Genomic DNA, 12,622 nt, shown 5'->3' with positions numbered 1-12,622 from the left:
GTAGGCTTTGTTTATGAATGCCTTTTTGAAGGTATTTGTATTATTATTATTAATACGGGTAGTCCTCGACTTACGACAGTTCACTTAGCGACCGTTCAAAGTTACGTCACTGAAAAAAATTACTTATGACCATTTCTCACACTTACGACCATTGCAGAATTCCCCACAGTCACGTGTTCAAAATTTGGATGCTGGGCAACTAGTTCATATTTATGATGGTTGCAGTGTCCCAGGGTCATTGTGATCACCTTTTGTGACCTTCTGACAAGCAAAGTCAGTGGGGAAGCCAGGTGCACTTAACAACCCTGTTACTAATTTAACAACTGCAGTGATTCACTTAACAACTGTGGCAAAAATGGGGCAAAATTCACTTAACAACTATTTCACTTAGCAAAGCACCTGAAGGCAGGACAATAAGCAACGGATGGAAACTGATCAAGGAGAGAAGCAACCTAGAACTAAGGAGAAACTTCCTGACAGTGAGAACAATTAACCAGTGGAACAACCTGCCTCCAGAGGTGGTGAATGCTCCAACACTGGAGGTTTTTAAGAAGAGACTGGACAGCCATTTGTCTGAAATGGTATAGGGTTTCCCTGCCTGAGCAGGGGGTTGGACTAGATGACTTCCAAGGTCCTTTCCAACTTTATTATTATTATTATTGATCATCGCACAGTCAGCCAGATATTCAGACTAGATTTGGCATTTTTGTCTACCTATCGAGTCCTTACCAGGGACCTGGGATAGGCAGATGTGGATGTTTGATGGTATTACAGATATCGTCGCAGGATGGAAGCAGTTCCTAGTTCCTTGCCTTTTGCAATTGACTAATGGCAAATTTGTCAATGCCAATGGTGTTCAAGTGGTGCTCCAGTTGTTTTGGGATTGCACCCAAGGTGTCTATTACTATTGGTACTACCAATGATGATGATGATGATGATGATAAGACATTTTGGGCTCAGTTGTGATTGTAAGTTGAGGACTACCTGTATTATATGCTACCTTACCCCAGAAGTATATAACACTTCCTCTTCTAATGTTTGCCAACAATAATTATGCAAAGTGTAGTGGCCAACCATTTAGTTACTAAATCAAACTGACTATAATTACTCTTGTCTTTTTTACTGCCTTCAAGTCAGTATGGATTCCTGGCGACTGCCTGGAGAAGTCCCTACAATTTTCCTGGCAAGATTTGAGAAGTGATTTTCCCATTGCTTGCTTTGCAGGGCTGACAGCACGTGACTGGCTCAAGGGCACCCGGCTGTCTTTGTGCCTAAGGTGGGACTGTAGCTCATGGTCTGCAGGTTTTTAGTTTGGTGCCCTCACCGCTACTCCAAAGTGGCTTTGGTACTTACTATGCTGATTATAAAGTATAGTCTATATAAAATATAATTTATAACATTTTAATATATAAGGACTTGAAATGGACACATAGCAATAGAATCATTGTTAAAAAGGTATAACAAAGAATGTTCTTCCTGCATCAATTCAGGAAGTTCAGATCGCCCCAGGAGCTGTTGATACAGTTCTACAGAGGAAATATTGAGTCTGTCATTCGTACTTCTGGTAACCGTCTGGTTTGGTACAGCAACCAAATAGGACAGACACAGACTTCAACCGATAGGACTGCAGAAAAAAAACAATTGCAACCAGCCTGCCATCCGTAGGAGACTTGTGTATTGTGTGGGTCAGAAGGAGGGCTGAGAAGACATCTGCAAATCATTCACATCCTGGACACAAAGTGTTTCCACTCCTTCCCTAGGGACGGCACTACAGGGCATTATATGCCGAAACAACTAGACACAGGAACAGTTTTCCCCCCTTGTGCCATCACTCTGCTGAAAACCTAATTCTCAAGTGCTGCCTAATGTCTATGTATACTTAGCCACATATTATATAGTATTAGTAAAGGTAAAGGTAAAGGTTCCCCCCGCACATGCTTGCTAGTCGTTTCCAACTCTAGGGGCTGGTGCTCATCTCCGTTTCAAAGCCGAAGAGCCAGCGCTTGTCCGAGGACGTCTCCGTGGTCATGTGGCCGGCATGACTAGACGCCAAAGGCGCACGGAACGCCGTTACCTTCCCACCGGAGTGGTCCCTATTTTTCTACTTGCATTTTTTAATGTGCTTTTGAACTGCTAGGTGGGCAGAAGCTGGGACGAGTAACAGGCGCTCACTCTGTTACGCGGCACTCGGGATTCGACCCGCTAAACTGCCGACCTTCTGATCGACAAGCTCAGCGTCCTAACCCACTGAGCCACCGCCTCCCACTGAGCCACCGCGTCCCTATTATATAGTATTATTTATCCTTATTATCTTCTTTACTCCCCTCTTTTATTAATATTATTATTCTGCTGCTTTGCATGTACACTGAGTGTTTCTGTATTGGAGACAAATTCCTTGTGCGTCTAATCACACTTGGCCAAATAGTCAATTCAATTCAATGCAAATAATTATCTATCCCTTTTCATGAGTACATCTGCACAGACTGTGCAGATTTTTATCAATTGAATATCGTCAGGTAAAACCATGTAAAACATAATACGAAAATACCTAATATAGTACTAAATATGATAATTAATTTGACTTTACCATTAGAGATTCTCACAAGCCAAGGGGAACAAAAATATTTAGAATGTCCCTAAACAACAACTTCTTTTGTTTTTTATAAACAACTTTCAGTAGATGCTAGTGTTGGTTTTTTTTCAAAATTGACTATTTTTAACATTATTTGTTCATTTATCTATTTATATTACTTAGTTCTGATTTTAATATTTCCTGTCCAGCTAGAACTTTCATCAGGGTCCTACCTAGTTTTATTTCACATGGTCATCTGCAGCTGGCATGAATTTCTCAGAAAAAACAAACAAAGGGTAGTCAGTAATAATGTTAATAATAAATGCCCTCTCTAAGTTATTGTGTTTTTTTAAGGGTTAAAGAGTGATTCTTGTAGCAGGATCCAATGTGATCCTGGTGACCGATCCAGATTGGACCCCGCAACATTATCCTGGGGCACATATGCCTTCCTTCCTTCATGAGTAATTCTTGTAGCCTGTTGTGATTCAGGGTCAGCCTGTGGGTTCGGCAGTTGAGTCGGACGATTCAGAGGAGGAGGAGGGGGGTGTTGGAGAGGTTGCTGAGGGTGTTGGAGAGCTTGCTGATGAGAGCCCTCAGCCAGGCCCCTCCCACCTGGTTATGACGCAGACCCAGCTGTGTGAGCCTGACAGCGTGGATGAAGATGACCCACAACTGGCCCTGTTCAAGGACACCCGATGCAGGAGGCAGTCAATCAGGAGTAAACAGAGGAAGGCAATGGGGCACCTCGGAAGGAGGCAGAGAGAAGCCACGCCCTGAACTGTTTAAAAGGGGAATGCGTGGGAGGGCTGGTTTGCTGAAGGCAACCGTTTGAATAGCTCCTGTTTCATGGTTCGTGTCTTGTTTTTGCTCTGTTTGCTTTTGTGTCCATAAATTTGGCAGGCTTAGTTCCAGCCTCTTGCCTTCTTGTAAAGGGGTTGTCCCTGCCTTATCTGCAGGGCCGGTAGTAGGCTGGTACAGAACATAGCCCAACCTTCCAAATGCAGCTTAAAAATAATCACAACTCTGAATTGCTCTTAGATGATGGTGGAGCAAAGAGTTTGCTAAGTTATCAGAGTTGGAGGTTGTTTATTTATCTCTGTGCTTACTTTCAAAGCATTACAAAATCTTAACCGGCTACAATACATGTGCTTGCACGGTAGGACACCTAGAAATATTTTGACACCTAGAAATATTTTGACACCTAGAAATCAGAAGCGACTTCTTTGCAAAGTGCAGATAATCCTTGACTTAACAACTGTTCATTTAGTGATTGTTCAAAGTTACAATGGCACTGAAAAAAAGTGACTTATGATTATTTTTCACAATCATGACCGATGAGCTTTGCACATTGAAGACAAGGAATAATTCTGCAATTAGAGGAGGCAAACTGTTATTGTGCAGTAGCTCTACCATAGGCTTTGTTTCTGAATGCCTTTTTGAAGGTATTTGTATTATTATTAATACAGGTAGTTACAACAGTTCACTTAGCGACCGTTCAAAGTTATGTCACTGAAAAAAATTACTTATGACCGTTTTTCACACTTACGACCATAGCTGAATTCCCCATGGTCACATGATCAAAATTCGGATGCTTGGCAACTGACTCATATTTATGACGGTTGCAGTGTCCCAGAGTCACATGATCCCCTTTTGAGACCTTCTGATAAGCAAAGTCAGAAGTCAGATTGACTTAACAATAGTGTTGCTAACTTAACCACTGCAGTGATTCACTTAACAACAGTGGCAAGAAAGGTCGTAAAATGAGGCAAAACTCACTTAACAAATGTCTCACTTAGCAACAGAAATATGGGGCTCAATAGTGGTCGTAAGTCAAGGACTACCTGTATTCTAAATGGACTTCAAAATACAAATGGGTGTGTTGAAAAAAGAGCACAGTTTCCTCATTTGGGGTGTCATATCTGATTCAGCCTCAGAGTGTCAATCTATGCTTGATTCGTTTTCACTTTCAAAATCATGTTTAATATTTTTTAGAAATGATAGATTTGCAGATCTTGACTAATCCATGCAAGAGAATTGCAGTTTAGCAATGATTTTTTTTTTAAAAAAACCCTAAATGCAAGTGCCTAAATCAACTTGGGTCAATCATCTAAGTTTCTTTACATTAACTATCATAACCTGGATATGAACATTAATGTAAAGCCATATTCTATCTAATCTAGATTTGAAAGGTTCATTTTGGCATTGGCCATTATACTCAAACACTTGCCATGGATGATTAAGTAGAATTTGGTAGTTTGCCATCTACATGTTTTCATCTATACCAGGGGTAGGCAACCTCGGCTCTTTTATGACTCATGGACTTCAACTCCCAGAATTCCTGAGTCAGCTGACTCAGAAATTCTGGGAGTTGAAGTCCATGAGTCATAAAAGAGCCGAGGTTGCCTACCCCTGATTTATACCTTCATAAGTAGGAGGAATGCGGTGGCTCAGTGGGTTAGGACGCTGAGCTTGTCGATCTGAAGGTCGGCAGTTTGGCGGGTCAAATCCCGAGTGCTGCATAACAGAATGAGCGCCTGTTACTCGTCCCAGCTTCTGCCAACCTAGCAGTTCGAAAGCACGTAAAAATGCAAGTAGAAAAATAGGGACCACTATGGTGGGAAGGTAACAGCGTTCCGTGCGCCTTTGGCATCTAGTCATGCCGGCCACATGATCACGGAGACGTCCTCGGACAAATGCTGGCTCTTTGGCTTTGAAACGGAGATGAGCACCGGCCCCTAGAGTTGGAAACGACTAGCACGCATGTGTGGGGGGAACCTTTACCTTTACCTTTAAGTAGGAGGAAAGGTAAATTTTAGTTATGAAATAATGTTCCTGAGAACAGACTCCCTGGAAAAATAATAGGGCGCTTTCTTTCAGTGTGAAGATCTGGACTATTTGGGTTATAAGAAACATGATTTTGCATGGAAGCCATTGATGTGACCCTTTGCCCATCTCTCTCTGTCCTGGTATTTTCTAAGCATGGGATAAATACTCCCAGTCTCCCTAAAGAAGGTTTTCCTAATCTATCTCCCAACCTAAACTTCAATTGTCGAGAAATTTATTTAAAATCCTGAATGTATAGCTGCATTTATAGTACCTTAACCCCTTTGGCCCATACATATCTGCCAAAAGACCAAGCCTGATTGCAACTTCACCCCTTACTCTGTTCTTACCATCCTTTTCTGTTCTTTCTGCCACTGATCTTTGAATTCCTTCCGCCATTTCTCAATTTCATTCCTTTTGGCCCAAAGAGGCTAAAACAGAAAGAGGATTGTTAGGTGTATATAGCAGGAGAGAATGTACAGTAATATTAAGTAGACATTCAGGAAAAAACCAAAACAAAACCCAAATGCTGAATTAACATGGGTGCTTGATGAAAATTGATCAAACCAATTCCCCCCGTTTTAATATTTGATTTCTATTTCCCAGTCCCATCTTCTTCAAATGCAGTTGTTCCAGCCACAATCTCTTTAGGGCCAAGATAATAATAATAATGATAATAATAATGATGATGATGATGATAATAATAATAATAATAATAATAATAATAATAATAATAATAATAATAATAATAATAATAATAATAATAATAATAATTTTATTTATATACCGCCCTTCTCCCGAAGGACTCAGGGCGGTGAACAGGGCAAACATATAAAAATACAAAGATACAAAAGTTAAAAAGATTCTAGCATCATAGACTCACGGGGCATTTTAAATTGTTGCTCTGGCATAGGGATGCTTTATCTAAATCAGAAAAATGATGTACCTCATAAAATTCTCTCAGATGCAAAGTTCCAGCTGTTTCGATGGCTACATTCCCTGCCTTTATATCATGCTCCATAACCATGGTGTAGAGGGTCTGGAGAGGCATACCACTCTGGGGAGACAAAAATATTGACCAACATGCTCAAGCCGTTAGATTGCTCGGTGTGGAATAGTCACGTTCTAGCTAATAGGAGATAGCCATTCCCAGGCTCTCTGTCAGATCCAGCATTAAAAGTAATAGCACACCTCCCTTTTCAGTTTAATAGCATCGTGCTTTCCTTCTGCACTCTCTGCCATTGCCACAATGCCAGGATTCCCACCTGGGATTAGTATAGATTAGAATCCATATAGGAGACAAGAACAAAACCACACACACAACAGCTCCTTCTCACTGCCTTGCAAAGATGAAAGGAACATGTACATATTCTCAATGGTTTAAACTTCAGGCTTTTGATCCTTGGCATGAGTTTTAGTTAGTTGAGGCATGTTTCCATAGTAGTCATCTCTAGCCTGGGGAACTCACTAGGCTAGAGTTCCCCAACCTTTCTGGCTTTGTTGACTGGGAGTGGGGGGTGTAGAGGGGATGGCTTCGCGCAAGTGGCAGGCAAATACATGCATGCGTGCAGCTCCATCTGCATAAGTGGCATACCCACTGCTCATGCAAATGGACTGTGCATGCACATGCTTGCCTGCTGCTTCGGGCAGCCCGGTTTTGAACAGCTCATGGCCCGGTAGAGAACTGTGGCCCAGGGGTTGGGGATACCTGCACTAGGCTCAGTCCTGATGCATAAGACATAGATTATGCTGACATCTTACTATGTGGCACAGGGATATCTTGAGTAAATTATCCAAGTAATACAACAACTTTCTGTGCATCACTAGCACAGGTGCTTCCAAGAGATAGAATTTCTTTTGTTAAGACTGCCAACCACACAAAAATGGTTGACAGCAACTGCCATAATACGAAGTAAACCTGACAGTATGAAGTTTTATGAAACCTAGACCACTTCCAATCTGCTGACTAATCAAACAGTTGTAAGGCCAGGATTATTGATCTCTTTGGGAAACTCTGCCATAGAACTCGGCTGAATGTTACTTAGCTTTCTTAGTTACATAAGTTCAGCTCTTATTGTTAAATGTAAATAATACTTAAAACATCCTTGGTGTCAGGCTTTTGATTTATCAGGAGCACAAACATTTATTTAAAATGTTTAATCCAATGTTTTGGTCATATGTTGTCTTTTTATGAGGGTAAAGTCCATTTTACCTCAACAACTACAATGGGACATTTTTAACATGTGCTATTTCTATATAAATAATTGTTGCCCGTGCTTCTGTGGTTAGGGATGAATTCATTATTAGGATTGTTATTAAAATGTTTTTATCGTTATTAAAATGGGGCCTGAAAAATGAGATGTCAGCATTCCTACCCACAGATATAAAGGATGATTTAAAAAGAAAATGCTTACATTTGTGTACAAACTCTCTATAACACTTGCACCAAAGCGATTTGATATGGATTGCAAAATGAACACAAAAAGGACAAAACCTGGAACCATTACCTGAGAAAAAATGATATTTCTTCCAGCTTCGGCTATCTTCAGAATGTTCTTTGCAAATTCAATTTCTGCAAATAACCAACACATGAAGGGATTGAATCCCCATCAGAAATCCATGATAAGAGCAGGAAGTTTATTTCTGCTAAGCAGGATTAAAACCTCAACATTTTGGAAATCTGTCTTTGTGGCAAAGTTTGTAAGAAGTGTTGTGTACCCACTCTAATGCAAAATTCTGTTTCCTTAAACTCAAGATGGCCTGGAGGAATAGTCCCACTACTGAGAAAATCTAGAAGTATATTATCTGAATAGGTAATCTATGAGGGAAAGAATGACTGGGTCAGAGTCATCTACCAAGTTTCCATAAAGCATAGATGTTGACAATATATATATATTGGTGGAGCAGTGGGCTAATGCCTCCTTAAGTAACACCAGCTGCCTGCAATTAGTGCAGGTTCGCATCCCACCAGGCTCAAGGTTGACTCAGCCTTCCATCCTTCCGAGGTAGGTAAAATGAGGACCCAGATTGTTGGGGGCAATTAAGCTGACTTTGTAATAATGCCGCTTGGGGGGGTGTATGAAAGCCCTAATAAGCAGGCATATACATAGAATGAAGGCTACTGCTAAGCTTGTAAGCCGCCCTGAGTCTTCGGAGAAGGGCGGGATATAAATGGAATTAAAATAAATAAATAAAATAAATATATATATACTTACCATAAGTAATACGTTTGTCAATCCAATTCAACAGCTCCTTGATGTATTTGCACCACATTTTGGCATATCTTAAGGCTGCTTCTACACCACCTTCACATTTGACCAGCATCTCATCAGCTTCTTCAACTGAGAAAATTAACAGGTTGATTTTAGAACACAGCCAACAAAATCAGTATTTTCATTAACAAAGGACTCATCTGTTAACAGTACAGGAATTTCTTATTGGCCAAACAGGAAACCTGCTCCCCTCTAGCTGTTACTGAATATAACATGTAAATCTCTCACCATATGCCTGTATTGACTGAAGCTACTTACTGCAGTTCAGCAATACCTGATCCCACAATCTGAGTAAGTTTCTTGTGTCAGGGATATTCAGGACAAACATACAGTATTTAAAGCCTAGACCTGAACACAGAACTGCTAGATTCACACACTGAAGCAAGCTTTCATATGGTTTACATGATTTAGCATCTGTGAACAACACATTCATTATGGTTTGTAAACTGGTTTATGTCTTAATACCCTGTGTAAACCCAGGCAATGCTTTTATGGAAAACTGTAAGCCTTCTGGGGCTAACTGTAAGCTTTCGATAGCAACCTTTCTCTGTCCTCATTTTCCTTGGAGACTCATTACTTCCCCTTTCACTCTTTGTACTTTCTTCTATTTTAAACAGTCAGTTTGACAATACACCTCCATGCTTTTCCACTGCTTGATCTTGCTTTCCTCCCCATCAATCCTTTTATTTCTAGAAGTCCTACTATCTTCTGCACAGGCCTCCTGATCTGTATAAATTATTTGAAACCGCCCTCAATTCACAGCTCCGAAATACAATTTCTTCCTGCCTTTCAGTCTGGCTTTCTAGCTGAAAAATCTTGTCTGAACTTTATATGTGACTGAAAAAGAGATAGTTCGTAATAAAAGCCTCCTTTGCAAACACTCTAACTCTTCTTGGCCCTGATCAGAAGTTCTAATTTGGTCCCCAATTTGGTGCTTTCCAGAGATAAATTAATTAGACTACACTTTTAGTAATCATAGATAAAACAGAATTATCATCATGTAAATTGTTTATTTTTTTAAGGATGCGGTGGCTCAGTGGGTTAGGACGCTGAGCTTGTCGATCGGAAGGTTGGCAGTTTGGCGGGTCGAATCCCGAGTGCCGCGTAGCAGAGTGAGCGCCTGTTACTCGTCCCAGCTTCTGCCAACCTAGCAGTTCGAAAGCACGTAAAAATGCAAGTAGAAAAATAGGGACCGCTCCGGTGGGAAGGTAACAGCGTTCCGTGCGCCTTTGGCATCTAGTCATGCCGGCCACATGACCACGGAGACGTCCTCGGACAAGCGCTGGCTCTTCGGCTTTGAAACGGAGATGAGCACCGGCCCCTAGAGTTGGAAACGACTAGCACGCATGTGCGGGGGAACCTTTACCTTTACCTTTTTAAATTGTTTATTTACAAATCACATTCACAAAAGCTGCCCGTCTCATAACAACTCTGGACATTGGGTACCCTGTACAAGCAGGTTGCCATTTTGTTCAGGTAGTAGTAGGCTATTGGTAAAAATATGATACAGATTTTTTAAAATGGTAATCAAGATACTTTATAATTTCTTTGGCAACATCTTCAGTCATCAAACTAAGAACATAACTTGCTGTTTATCAGGCTAAAGCTTCAACTACTCCATTCTCCAGCTTTCCAAAATAGTTAGTCAATATGTGACCTGGAATCCAAACATACTGTAGGATTTGGGGGCAACGGTCTGTCACTCTTCTATCCCACCATCTTCATTGCAAAATAATAGCAAAAACCAATACATGATTTTTGAAATGAAATAATCATGGAAATCAAAATTCATGCCAAATATTTCAATTAAATTCTTCTGTAGATACCTGACATATTCGCTGGATCTGCTGCTTCCAAATTTCTTTCATGTTTACAGAAAAGTTCACATGGCTGCAAAATAAAAATATGTGGATTATTTTTTAAAAAAAATATTATTTTAGTGAGAAAGATCCCAAATGAAACATATTTCCCCAAACTGGTACTGGATTACAAAGTAGACATCAAAGCTGAAATGACTGAGAATGAGAATTACATAAATAAATGAAATGATATACTTCCCATTCAACACCAAATCAGTTTGGTCACATTAATCTCCCATTTTATATTTTAGGCATTTTATGGAATTTGGATAATAACTAGATTTTCCTGCTTAATTAATCATATTCCCAAAGTTTGACATATGAATGAATCACGTTATTACACGTCGAATGCCTACTCAGTATATCAATCAATATGAAAACATTAAAATAAAATGCACTAAAATGAAATAACAAAAATTCCAAATCTGCAATTTATAAACTATTCCGCTACCCCTTCCCTGCAACTTGGGTGATATTTTTTAAAATATCTGACCCAATCGATCAGTCACTGATAGAATTCCAGGGAGAAGATGGTTATATCTTAGGTGGAGGATGAGACATACTTGACTTTAGTGATTTAATGCAGGTAGTCCTTGAGTTACAAAAGTTCATTTAGTGACAGTTCAAAGTTACAACAGCATTGAAAAAAGTGACTTATGACCGTTTTTCACACGACCATTGCAACATCCCCATGGTCACATGATCAAAATTCAGATGCTTGGCAACTGACTCATATTTAAGACAGTTGCAGTGTTCCAGGGCCATATGATCACCTTTTGCAATCTTCTGACAAGCAAAGTTAATGGGGAAGCCAGATTCAGTTAATTAACAAGTCACAACTGCAGAGATTCACTTAACTGTGCCAAGAAAGGTTGTAAAATGGGAGAAGTTTATAAATTGAGGGCATTTGCTGATGATTTGGTTATATTCCTGCAAGGCCCAAAATATTATATAGAATATTTGATGAGGAAATTAAATAAATTTGGGGGCTTTAGCAGGTTTTTAAATAAACAAACAGAAAACAATAGTGCTGATTAAGAATATGTCTTCTCAGGATTGTGATATATTGGCTAAAAAGTCTGGTTTTAAGGTCAAGAAAAAAGTGAAATATTTGGGGTTCATGCTGACAAACAAAAATACAAAACTCTTTCAAAATAGTTATGTGCCCCTCTGGAATGGTATTTAAAAAGATTTGCAAAGATGGGACACATTACATTTATCACTACTGGATAGAATTTCTGTAATTAAGATGAATGTTTTACCAGAAATGTTCTTTCTGTTTCAGATATTACCAATACTTGCAATTGATATTCCATGAAACAGTGGAATTAATATTCCATGAAACAATGGCAGAGGAATATTTCCAAGTTTACATGGCAAGGGAAGAAACCAAGAATTAGATATGTTATTGCAAGATGTTAAGGAAAGAGGGGGGTTGGGTTTACCAGATTTGAAATTGTATTTTGATGCTTGTTGTTTGGTCTGGCTAAAAGAGTGGGTGAATCTCCAGAAAAAGAGGTTACTTGATGGCACGGTTTGGATGGCACGGTTATTTAGGGTATGATAAAGTTAAAGTAAATGTTGATTTCAACAATCATTTTGTTAGATGTGCCATAATAAGAGTTTGTAATAAATACAAAACAAGGTTCTTTACAAAGTTGCCTCTTTGGGTGTTCCCCCCCAAGAACCTTTTTTTTTAGAAAAGAAATGGTGGTGAAGCCAGACTGGTAGACCTATGGTAAAATAATTTTAAATTTGGTGACCACACTCTCAAGTCTAAAGAAGAGTTAGAATCAGAAGGTCATGTCTGCCACTGTTTACATACTTACAACTGAAAGAAAGATTTAAACTAGATAAAAAGACTTATGTGTTTGATTTTGTTAAAAATGAATTGGAAATTTTACTATGTAGTAGTGATGAACATACTATTGGTAAGATTTATAAAACGTTATTGAAATTGAATTTGGAAAGTGAACATGTAAAACACTGTATGATTCAGTGGGCAAGGAATTTTGGATATAACGTGTTACTTGAACAATGGGAGAATATGTGTATGAAAGGCTTAAAATTCACACTAAATTATAATTTAAAAGAAA

The 12,622-nt window shown here is 39.4% G+C and overlaps 1 protein-coding gene across 3 annotated transcripts in view; it reads right to left on the bottom strand.

Moving 5' to 3' along the window:
- The window catches only part of GMIP (GEM interacting protein), a 69,416-nt gene that overhangs the window by 31,288 nt on the left and 25,506 nt on the right, over positions 1-12,622 (bottom strand). For all 3 annotated transcript variants that reach the window (XM_081320384.1, XM_081320385.1, XM_081320386.1), the window contains exons 4-8: positions 10,494-10,557; positions 8,611-8,736; positions 7,903-7,967; positions 6,342-6,452; positions 5,746-5,826 (exon numbers count right to left, since the gene is read on the bottom strand). In XM_081320384.1, the coding sequence (XP_081176510.1) occupies positions 5,746-5,826; positions 6,342-6,452; positions 7,903-7,967; positions 8,611-8,736; positions 10,494-10,557 (447 nt within the window). The remainder of the gene's footprint in view (positions 1-5,745; positions 5,827-6,341; positions 6,453-7,902; positions 7,968-8,610; positions 8,737-10,493; positions 10,558-12,622) is intronic.

Source organism: Vipera berus (genome assembly GCF_964194415.1).
Source record: "Vipera berus genome assembly, chromosome: 2".
In the NCBI taxonomy this organism is placed as follows: Eukaryota; Metazoa; Chordata; class Lepidosauria; order Squamata; family Viperidae; genus Vipera; species Vipera berus.
This window is presented reverse-complemented; position numbering and strand designations above follow the sequence as displayed.